Source organism: Cajanus cajan, chromosome 2, assembly GCF_000230855.2.
Source record: "Cajanus cajan strain Asha chromosome 2, NIPB_CcT2T_4, whole genome shotgun sequence".
Classification (NCBI taxonomy): Eukaryota; Viridiplantae; Streptophyta; class Magnoliopsida; order Fabales; family Fabaceae; genus Cajanus; species Cajanus cajan.
Window position 1 is genome coordinate 81,204,052 of NC_138518.1, and position 12,586 is coordinate 81,216,637.

Here is a 12,586-nt window from a genome sequence, read left to right on the forward strand (position 1 = left end):
ATGTTTGACAAAATATGGGGGTTCTTTCTCATGCGTCATTTTGGTTGAAAACTACGACACGAGGCTTGAAAACTGACGACAAATAAGAGGGTTTTTCTCAGGAAATTTCAACGTAAGACAAGAATTTTCAATATTTTTCTTTTATTATATACACAAGAATAATATTTTTAACAATTTTAAAGACACGTGCACTATGGCAAGAAACAATATAACTTGAGCGCGTATGATAAGATATAATAAACTATGTAATTGTACAATTTCTTATAGTTTCTCTTCTCGGGTCAAAAGTCTTAGGTCAAAAAAGTAACTCTTTTTTGATATATAGATCAAAACCATTTCTTGGTAAGAGAAATTATATTATCTTTGTACAAAGATTTCATCAATGTCATAGATATGGAGTCCATTCTCGTGCTTCTTCTGATCTTTGTGGCAGTTTCAGCAGCACCCTCTCCCTCTCCTTCTGCCACCATTTCCCCTACCAACAATTCGACATGCCCAGTGGCAATGAATTATGTGCAAACAGTCCCTTGGAACATCTCTGCCTGCCATAACTTCCAACCCTTGTCATTCCAAAACCAAACACTCACAACCCCGTGTTGCCAAACTCTCCTATCCCTCTTTGGCATAGCACTTGCAAAAAACCTCAAAAAGCACTCTCTTTTCCAACTCCCCAACCTGCCCACCTCCATATCATGCCTCCAAGACTTCCAATCCAACCTCACATCCCTCTCACTCCCCAACAACCTTGTCTCCTCATGCTTTGATCCACTCCAATTTGTCATCACCCCCAACATATGTGCTCACATTCAAAACATACAAGATTGGCTCACCCTCCTTGGTCCCACACCACAGCTCAACACTGCATGCAAACCAGATCTCACTGACACTAACCAATGCAACATGTGTGTGGCAGAAGGGTACAAGGTTCAGCAGAAGCTCAGTGCCATTGATGGTAATGATTCACATTCCCAAGATTGTTTCTACTTCACAGCACTTTACATGGCTGGAGTTGTCAATGAGTTTGGCCCTGAAAGCAAAGGTGCTTTGTCTTGCATTTTGATTTTGCTGGTCAATTCACAAGTTGATTCAAAGAATGGCCATCATGGTCTTGTATTTGGTTTGATTATAGCTTCACTTGCATTCCTGGTGATCATGTTGTTAGGATTAGGGTTTTATTTTTGGTACACCAAGAGAAAAAGTGTTGAAAATTTGCTAGCCTATGGTAATCTACAGGAACAAGGGTTCAGCCTAAGACTGAGACCTAATGCAGTGTTGACTTGGTTTGAATTTGAGGACCTTGTGAGGGCCACCAACAATTTTTCTCCTCAGAACTTCATTGGAAGAGGTGGGTTTGGGTCGGTTTACAAGGGCATTCTACCTGATGGCACTACGGTTGCAGTGAAAAAGCTTGAAGAATCTGATTCTCAAGGAGATGCTTTATTCTACAGTGAGGTGGAGATTGTTAGCAACTTGAAGCACCGTAATTTAGTGCCACTGAGAGGGTGTTGTGTGGTTGATGAAGTGGATGAGAATCACATTCTTGAGTACAGAAGAAGGTATCTTGTTCATGATTATATGCCAAATGGTAGCCTTGAAGACCATCTCTTTCCAACCAAATTGGACAATCAGAATACAAAGAAATCCCTGACTTGGCCTCAAAGAAAAAGCATAATCTTGGATGTGGCAAATGCATTGGTGTATTTGCACTTCGGAGTTAAACCTGCAGTTTATCACAGAGATATCAAAGCCACCAATATACTACTTGATGCAGATATGAGGGCAAGGGTTGGAGATTTCGGGCTAGCAAAACGGAACAGTGAAAGTAGGTCTCATCAAAATACTAGAGTAGCCGGAACTCGTGGATATGTAGCACCTGAGTATGCACTTTATGGTCAACTAACTGAGAAGAGTGATGTTTATAGCTTTGGTGTAGTTATTCTGGAGATAATGTGTGGAAGGAAAGCCCTTGAGGTGTCTTCATCAGGGGCACCGATTTTTTTGATCACAGATTGGGTTTGGTCATTGATGAAATCGGGAAACTTAGGAGAGGCCTTGGATACTTTTATGTTGGGAGATGGAAAGTCTGCTAGAAACATAATGGAGAGGTTTTTGCTGGTTGGAATTCTTTCTTCTCATGTAATGGTTGCTTCAAGGCCAACAATTTTGAATGCTTTGAAGATGCTAGAAGGTGATATTGAAGTGCCACCAATTCCAGATAGGCCAGTGACTCATGGGCATTATGTGATGTACAGTGGTGATTGCTCTGGGATGAGCTCAGGGTTTGTAAGCTCATGAGAAGTTAAATGTTTTAGAATCTATCCTTGATGAGTTGGACAAGATACCAAGATATGAAATGCAAGATACCAAGATGTCACGTCCTTTGAAACAAGAGTGCACCTCTTGTTGGCATGTCTTGCCCTGTGAGATATTTATAACAGATATTTGCCTGAAGGAGATTAAGAAAACAAACTTATTGAAGATTTTAGATTTTAGATAACTTATTTTATTTTTCCTTCATATTTTTCTTGAAAGTGTTTCTGGAGAAATTTACTCAAACAAACCCATAATTTTTGTCAGAGTTTGGCTTTGAGGATTAGAAGGATTGCGGAAGTGCAAAAGGAGTCCATGGCTGTTGAGAGTTAGTTAATTCAATTACTAGTGCAATTTGTAATGACTTGGTTTTTCTGTTGTATAAATAGCTTGCTGTCATCAATGAAATAATGAGTTTCTCTTTCACCATTTATCATCAATAAACTTTCTAATATTCAATTAAGTTCCAACATTTGGTATTCAAATCTTGTACAATCCGGGACCTGCATTGTGACATTGCTGCGCATAATGGCTTCCTCGAATGGAAATTTTCCAGCAACTTTACTGGTTCTTGAAGGTGGCAAGAACTTTGATTAGTGGTGTGCTAAGATGAGAGTGATTTTTGGCTTTCAAGATGTGCTTGATATTGTCAAAGAAGGAGTACAAGAAGTGGATAGTGGAGCAACAGAGGCTAAAAAGTTGCGAACAAGGAGGCTAAGAAGAAGGATTGCAAAGCTTTATTCATCATCCATCAATGTGTGGACATGGGAAACTTTGAAAAAATTTCAAACCTCACTACAACAAAAGAGGCGTGGGAGATTCTTGAGAGGACACATGCAGGGAATGATAAATTGAAGAAGGTTCGACTGCAGACCTTGAGGAGACAGTACGAACTCTTACAGTTGGAAGGAAATGAGGAAGTAGGAGCTTATTTCACTCGGGTATTATCTCTAACAAATTTGATGAAAAGTTATGGGGAAAGAATCTCAAGTCAAATGATTGTTGAGAAAGTGTTGAGATCATTGTCACCAAGATTTGATCACATTGTTGTTGCTATTGAAGAATCCAAGAATCTTGAAATCTTGAAGGTGGAGGAGCTACAAGGCTCTTTGGAGGCTCATGAACAAAGAATGGTTGAAAGAAGTGCTGAGAAGACTGCTGAGCAAGCTTTACAAGTCCACAGTGTGAAGCATGAAGGTGAAGTAAGCAGAAACAAGAGAGGCCGAGGCAAATGGAAGCACAATAGAGGAAGAGGTAATAACAACCATACTGGAGTCAGAGAACAACACGATCGAAGGTTTAACAATAATGAACCAAAAAGAGGTGGTGTTACAAACTTTAGAGGAAGAGGTGGCAGGAAGAAGGTGGACAAGAGACACATTCAGTGCTTCAATTGTCAAAGGTGGGGTCATTATGCAGAAGAATGTTACAGCAAGAAAGAACATAATAATGAGGCACAATTAGTCAAGGAAGATGTCTCAGATTCAGATCAAGTTTTGCTAATGGTGACAACCAAGACTGTTGAAGATAGTGAGAATTTGTGGTATCTTGATACTGGATGTTCTTCCCACATGATTGGTAGAAAGGATTGGTTTGCAAAACTTGATGAATCTGTAAAAAGCAAAGTAAAATTTGCTGATCATAGAACTCTTGATGCTGAAGGAATTGGAGAAGTAGCAATAAGGAGCAAGAATGGGCAACGGTCATTAATTTTGAATGTGTTGTATGTGCCTCACATGAAAAGCAACCTCCTCAGCCTTGGACAATTGTTAGAGAGAGGCTTCAAAATGGTGATGGGAAATAATGGGATGACAGTATATGATAATAAGAAAAGGTTGATTCTTAGAGCACCCCTATCTAAGAATAGAACCTTTAGAGTTGAAATTCAGGTTTTGGAGCATCAATGCTTGGTTTCCGCTGTGAATAGTGAAGAATGGCTTTGGCATTATAGGTTTGGACATCTAAATTTTAGAGATCTGAACCTCTTGAGTAGATACAACATGGTAATTGGTCTTCCTCATCTTCATCAGCCCAAAGAAATGTGCAGGGAATGTGTGGAGTGCAAGAAACACCTTCAAGCAACATGTTCCTATTAGATCAAGATGCAAATTAGAAGTGGTATCAGAGCCGATGGTTTGACCAAGTGACTGGTGATCGGCTCAGACGAGTATTGGTTGGATCCAAGAGTAGGATCCTGAATGGAATTGGTAGGAGACGAATATTGGTTGGATCCAAGAGTAGGATCTTGAATGGAATTGGCCGGAGATCCAAGAGTAGGATCATCTCTTGTACTAAAAAGTCTCTCTAGAGATGTGGAGAACGTGTGTCGTTGAAGTGCAACAATAGTGCAAGTAAGGCCACCATTGAATACTCGTGGACGAAAGAAAAGCTTCCGCTTGAGGGGGAGCATGACCATGTGGAAGGTCCGCTTAAGGGGGAGTGTGACCATGTGGAAGGGATTCACACTTGAGGGGGAGTGTTGGAATTCAAGTGTGAAGCAAAGTCCCACATTGGTTAGAGTTGGGCATGTTGAGTAATATACAAGTGAGAAAGACCCACCTACCTATTGCCTTAAGGTTTTAGGTTATGTTGTGGTGTTAAGCTCACTTATGTGACTTACTCATTACCCATTATGGAGTGCTCCCCAGTGTTAAAAACTCCCTAACAATGGCTAATGCCAGCAATGGCAGAAATAAAAAAAAGGAGTTGGATGAGAAAATGAAAAGCAACTGTGCATTGCGAAGTGGCTGAAGACTGATTTTGAACTCTCAAGATTAAACACATCTTGCTCTTTCTTCCTTCTACCTTGTACTACTGGACATGTTTGCATTGCGTCATTGTTTTCTTATTTTTTGTTCCTTCTGCAATGCCTATTTTTAGTGTGGCCATTGAATTTGAATGTTCTGAGCATTCAAGGTACAAGTCACCTGGAAATTTTTCTGTTGCTTAGAGAGGATCTATTGTGTTATTGAATAACAATTAACAATATGCGTATCCATTCTCTTCTTTTTTATTGAATGCAGTGATGAATGGATCTTCCAGACAAAATACAATCATTTTTAAAATAAATGGACATTAATTAAAAATAATCTTGTGTCGCAATATAAATTATATAACACAAATTTAAAGTATAATTTATATATTTTTATATAAATTTTAAATATAATTTAATATTTGAATATAATATTCATTTATTTATATAATTTATTATAAATTTCAATAACATAATGTACAAGTTAAAATACTTTTTTTATATATATTTTTAAGAAATAAATTAAATATAATTATTTAAAAAATACTTTTTTTATAACCACTTTGTTAAGGTTAAACATACCAACCATAATCTACATCACAAATAAATACTGTAAATAAAACGGGATTTAGAATTTAGAATCGGTTTCCTCAAAAGAGAAGAAAAAAAAAAAAATCGGGTGCCTTCCATTTCCACAATTTACAAATGTTCAAGAATCGCTACTTCGAACATGCTCACAATGTACGATCTTAGCTTATTTGTTTTGTGTTAGGACCTGGATTCTGATTTCTTGAACAAGTTTCGGTGCAACTTCCAAGTTTTCTATTGTTGCAAGAGAAGCCTTATGGATAATCTTTCTTTCTTGTTTTCTTTCTTTTTTTTTAATGTTTTGCATTGTGTATGATATAATTTATGGTGTTCACCTTATATTTCTTTAAATAATATTATGTATTTGTTGTTGTTAATATTGTGGCAGACTGCAGTGTCTAAGGGCAGAAAGTTCAATTTTTGTTTTTATTACTGAGTTGAAAACTTCAGTTGGTTTGTTTGTCTTTGAAATTAAACTACAAAAGTAGCGAAATTGATTCAGGTTTGGATCTTGTCTCTGCCACTTATATCTGGAACCCTAATCACATTTTTTTTAAAATTTTTTTTGTAATTTTCCTGTATTTAGTATTGGGGCCCTAATTCTTGATTTGGATGGGTTCAATATAAATGCAATGCTATCTTATGCATGATTAGGTGTGTGAATACAATCTTTAACTTTTTGTAGGTTAATTCACAACTTTCTATCCGACAATTGGTCATAATGAGATTGAAGCTGCAGCATTTTCTGATAAAAGTGAGTTGGAAAGTGTTGCATCAGAGGGTAGCAGTGGAAGGTGGGTAAGGACTAAGTTCAAATTTGGGGTTCTTTTGATGGGTGGCAAAAGCAGCCAGGCTTGGACACTGTCCAAAGGCAAGTTGCTATTCTTGTAACTTCAGTGTTGAGTATATTGCAAACTGCTTGTCATAGGAGAGCATCCATTATTTGTCCAGGACTATTGGATGATCATTCTGCTTCTTGCTCTTGTACTCATTTTTTCATGCAGCATAATAGAAGGGTCACTCAAAATATTTGTCGATGAAAAGAAAACTCAACTGCTTAAAGACAAAGGCTTGCATATTGAAGTTTGTGACAAAGGAGTGACAGGCCTTTAACAAGTCTGTTCCTTCCGTAAGTCATTGCTCTTTTCTTAGCAATGTTTTTGCTTTGTCCAAGCCTTTGTATATATGTATGTATGAATTGTCATACACTCTGATTTCAGCTTGTAAGTGGATAAAAATGGAGTCCCAAAGTGTCTCTTACAAGTGCAGTATTTGGGACAAAGATAGTTTATCACTGTTTGACTTTGACCTCATGTTTATGACTTTATGTGCATATAGTTATACAACCTGCTTTGATTTGGAATTTTTTAACTTCAAATGCGCTAATGTCGACTTCATTTGGTGTGGTATTTTAGATGCCTAGACATGCATGAGGGATGTCTTTGTTTGTTTGAAGTTCAAAGAATACTTTTTCCTAATTTTGAATTTATTTGTCACTTAACTCTTTTCCCCGGGAAATAGGGGCATGAGTCATTTATTTTTCATATTTTCTGCTGCAGATGTCAAATGGTGACTTGTTCCAGAAGAACAATGATATGATAGACTTAGTTTTGGGGGAACTCTCACCATGAGTCTTGGCTCGTTGAGCCTGCTATTGCATTGTATGTATTATTTTTTACTTTGTTAATATACTTAGTCAAAATAATTAAACCAATCTCCCTCATTTCAAATTTATAGTAACTTTAACCTATTCCTTTAAGTAGCTGTAAGACCTAGTTGAACCATTCTAATGTCAAACTTTATATGTTTGTTCAAATGTATCCTTGTCTTTGTTAATAAAGAAACATTTTATGAATCTGAATCAATACAGTAAAAATGGTGAGAACTTTAAAATAAATAAATAAATAAAGGCGTTTGCAGGGAAATTGACATAATAGGGGAAAAAATTAAATTCCCAAAATGGGTATTCTTTTAAAAAAATCTGGAATTGGGTAAGTCGTGTTTGTGAGACTAAGTTGTATTTCAAAACACTGCTTTTGCCTAGAATTCGTGTTTTTAATCAAGACTTTTTTTTTTTAAGTTCAGGTCAGAGTTGAAAGCTTGACTTAAAAAAAAATTACCCCTCTTGCATCAATTTCCTGGCTTTTGCATCTAAACTTGAATGGGTCTTATACTTAATGACAAACACCAAGTTAGATACATAAATAATCACGTTAAATTGTTGATTTAATTTATAAAATCTGAAGGCTTTGTTTCCTCTGTCAAGTGAAGGTATTCCCTCTGATATTTCTGGAACAGGGGAAATAAATACGATTTTCTCCATGCCTTGGTGGGAGGTCTGTGTAATATGCTTTTAGCATATAATTATAAGTCCTTAGTAATATCTTCCTACTGCAGCAATGACCTGGATAACATTCTTCTTGAGAACCTTGGTGACACAAGGACGTTGCAAGCAGTTTTTGAGCTTGAAGGTCTTGTCTTAATTGGTAAAATGGCATTTTGTTTATTTGAAATACAAGCTGGTGACACTTTGTGATATTACTGTTACTAAATATCACTAATCATTGCTACTTGTTAGAATGCTAGTCTACATCTGTATGTGTAGCAGTCTAGTTCATTAGCATAGTTAACCCTTTTTTGAGAACAAAATTATATAAGGACTTTTTTATTAAGGAAGATATTCTTACAAAGAGATAGGAGGTTAAGAGACCCTCCTTAAATGTAAATAAATAAAAAGAACAGCCAAGAGAGGACAACAACAAAAAGAATCAGTGAAGCAAAGTTCCCTAACCTTAACATATCTGAAATGGACACCATTTTTAAAAACTAGTAGAATTTAAATGCCTAATCTTATCCCAAAGAATCTTCTTGTCCTAAGGGATCCCCTAAAGACCAATATAATGCTCCAACATAATATCAAAGTGTAGCATAGATTGCACATTACCACAAAAATTTGGCTTCTACTTCTACTAAAACGATTCAAGCTAGTCAACAAAATATCATCCATGGAAATAGGGCACAGCCAACACACTTAAACGTCAAACAAACAACTTCATGAAAAAACAGATGCAGAACTACGTAAGAACTAAATGCAATCTTCACTGTTTTTCATATTCTAAAGAATACTCATTGTCCAGTTAAATTCTGGTTCATAAAGAATTACTGCTCTCCTCCTTTTAAGGTTATATATCCACCCACGTTATATGCTTCCATTTTAATTCATTTATATATTGGAACATTAAAGTAGAATGATGAGTTTGCCTGACATCCTGAACTGTGTTGGTTGACTCAATATACAGGACCACATACATTGGCTCCAGAGTATGGTTTTGAATATGAACTAGTCACATACAGATGGCCCACATGGTTACATAAACAGAAAGAAAAGCAGTGAATAATTTGGTCATAGAAAATCCTGATCCTAGATGTCATTTTCCCCCTTCCCTAGGAGAAGGTATCACAGTTTCTTCTTTTGCATCAAGTTCCATGCTTTTGGTTTTTTGTCTTTTAAACTATTAGTTTCAACATCATTATGCAATGCTGTGACGAAGATAATGAAAAATAAAATCCCCGTGCAAGAAAATCTGTCTAAAATCTAGTAAGCTACCAATATATTATGCAGGTCATTTTTGTCGATGTTGATCAAATTGTCCTAGCAGACATGGGAGAACTCTATGACATGGATTTAAGGGAAAACCCCTGATACTCTTTTAGATAATAATGAGGAGATGGGTGGATATCGGTTTTGGAGACAAGTAAATGTCACTGTTTTTCATGATAATGCCCATGCAATTTTAATTATTTTATGTAAATGCAGCATTGGATATAAGTCCTTGTTAACCTTTTTTTCTTGTGTTGTAGGGTTTTGAAAGCATCAGTTGCAGGGAAAACCATACCATATTAGGTTAGCACCTGGTAGCTACTTTTTATATTCTCTTGCCAAAGAGAGTTGGAGCCTATCAAATATAATTTCTACGCTTACTGATTCAATTTCTGTTTTCAGTGCTTAATATGTCGTTGATCTGAAAAGTTCCAAGAGACTGCATTATGAAAAACTTAGCAAGGATCCAAATAGTCTAGCCAACTTGGATAATGTAAGAGGTTTGAGTTTAATAGTTCCTTTTTACCTGCAAAAGAGTCATTATATAAAAGAATAAAAGATCAAGTTGTTAGGTAAGATTGACTGGTTTTGTGGCCCCAATATAACATGAAAGCTCAGTGCATGGTAAATGACTGCTTTATATTAAAACTTCATTAGATGGAGGCATAAGGAACCATCTCTAGACCACTAGTAACACTGTTCAAAATAAAATAGTTAACCTAAAACAGTAAGCTGTTAAACAAGGGCCACAGAATAGTTGTTTTAACTTTCGATGTACATGCCTTGTCAAATTAAATTGTTAAAGAATATTTAGCCCCTCCTCAATCCGCTAACCAAATAAATAGGCATGAAAGGAAAACTGGGGGCTACTTTATGTTACGTTATCTGAATATTTGTCTTGGTGATGATTGATGAGTTATCATATTATAAATTTATAACACGTAATTTAGAGACCTTTTGATTTTAATTATTTCAGTATGTTTATACCTATTGACCAAGATGGTACTTTTTAGAAACAATTGTGCGATCATTGTTGGAAAAAATTGACAAGACTACTCAGGTACATGTCATTGTTGGGAAAGCTTAGTGTTGAACAAATAAGACCAGTGATTTTCTTATCAGATTTCGAGCAAGTTGGAATCAGGTCCTTCCTTTTTAGGGTTTAGGAAAATTGAATAATGATTTCAGAATCGCTGAAAAAGAGCAGCAAGAACAACGAAACCTATTACTGAAAAAGAGCTATTACATAAGTTGTACAAAGGACCAAATGGGATCCTTTAGGACTGTAAAATCAAGTTAGAGATTTCTTAGTATATTTCCTTATTATTATTTTTTATGAAGACGATGAACACATCTTTATGTGCTTCCTATGTATTTCCCATTAGCCTTCTCTTTTAAATGTTTGTTTTTGGTTTGAGGTGCCCTTTTTGTTAAAATTTTCCCTTGATTGTTTAGGATCTTCCTAATTGTGCTCAGTATATTGTGCCCATTTTCTCTTTGCCACAAGAATGACTATGGTGTGGTAATGCTACAAAATATAAGGCAAAAACCATTGATTTGTGCAACAATCCCATGACGATAGAACCCAATTGCTGGTGAATGTTATTTTTTATGTTTTCTGTTCGTGGAGACTTATTTCCTATCGCAGCTTATGTTTGTGCACTCCTCTTTATCTTGGACCATACCTTGATTTTGAAGCAAGAAGATTCACAGCACGAATCTCGGGGGATGATCAAGAATCTGAATGAATGCAATCCCTTAATCAATCCAAGGACTTGACTAGTGAAGATCCATTGAATGAAAAACACGGAATCCGTGAAAGATGTTCTGCAAGTTGAAATTTACTCAAGAAATCTATGATCCTTTCAACATCAACATTTTTTTTTTGGTGATTACTCATCTGTGTCTCTCACACTAAGTTCTTGAACTTGCAGATATAGACTGAAACAAAAGAAAGAAAACCATATTTATATTTATGTTAAATTTTGCTAAGCCGGTGAAAGATTCTAAACTTTCAAATCCATTTTATTAAACTTAATGTGGAGATGAATGGGTGGTGAATTTTGATTTGCAGGTAAATTTTACAAAATTTCGTTACAACTAACTCTACTTTGCCTTCTAATGAGGAAGAATAACTATTTGTTTAATAATATATTATTGTATTATTTAATGTATGTAGTATCTTATGTATTATCAACTACATTAAATAATATGACAACATATTGGATAATAAAATGGACTTGTTCAATGACAATGTATCAACAACACACATGCTCGCACGTGCGAACACACACACTCACACGTACGCACGCAAGCACACAAACGCATACACACAGACAGAGATATATATTACAAAAAGCAACTTTTTCAATTTATTTTAATATTAACTTTAATAAATCTTTGTAAATACATAACATTATCAATTCAATCATTAAATTATTAAAATATTAAATAAGTTAACTTTAAAAATGTTGATACTATAATTTTAAAACTAATTTTTTTATCATTGTATTATTAGTATAAAGTATTCATTAATTTTGTTAATAATTAATTTTCGTTAAAAAAATTTAGTTGACTACTTTAAGCATTTCATCGCAATCACCTTTTTTTTATTATTATTTAAAAGGCTCAAATATGAGAATTTACTTAAAAAAATTGAGTCTAATTCTATTTGAAAAATTATTTGATACTTTATTGTATAAATTAAACTCAATGTATAACATATTTTCTTAAAAATATAAATAAATGCTAATTATATAAGAACATATATAATAAGAGAGCTATTTTTATATAAGGGTGGGAAGAGTAAATCTGGGTTGTACAACCCTTCATGCATATTTAAGATTTAATTTCATGTAACAAGTTTAAAAAAAAATCATGACTTTAATAAACTTACATAATTTGTGTGATTTTTTTTTTCTTATCACAAGTTTATCCAAACCATTGAACTAGAAACTAATTTTATTTGAAGTACTATGATTATCGTTAGTATGACAAATTTTTGCATATAATAAATATTGTATACAAATTTTTCGTTACATAAATCATCTCACAACCTGTGAGTATAAAGTGTCTAAATTATGCTAACTCATTGAATTTGTATGTTTTAATTTTGATACAATGAAACTTAATAATAGATATTTATTATATTTTCACTTTCATATTTGAAAAAAAGAGAGTTCCTCTATCAAAAACGTTTGTATCTAATTTTGCAAAAAAAAAATTGTATATGATGTATGCATGAACTATGGAATAATGGAAAGTGACAATTACAAGAATAAGAAATGCCTAACAACAGACCTCACAATGTCAATGAAAAGAAATCATATATATGA

The 12,586-nt window shown here is 34.7% G+C and overlaps 1 protein-coding gene across 1 annotated transcript; it reads left to right on the forward strand.

Moving 5' to 3' along the window:
- Window positions 1-260: 260 nt before the first annotated feature.
- On the forward strand, window positions 261-2,736 carry LOC109803585 (putative receptor-like protein kinase At1g11050). Its single transcript, XM_083069290.1, has one exon. It carries the CDS (start codon window positions 394-396, stop codon window positions 2,293-2,295), a length of 1,902 nt encoding a protein of 633 aa, XP_082925416.1. The 5' UTR covers window positions 261-393; the 3' UTR covers window positions 2,296-2,736.
- Window positions 2,737-12,586: the final 9,850 nt, after the last annotated feature.

Coding starts and splice junctions, on each gene's coding strand:
- LOC109803585 (XM_083069290.1), top strand. CDS start 394: ATGGAGTCCATTCTCGTGCTTCTTCTGATCTTTGTGGCAGTTTCAGCA.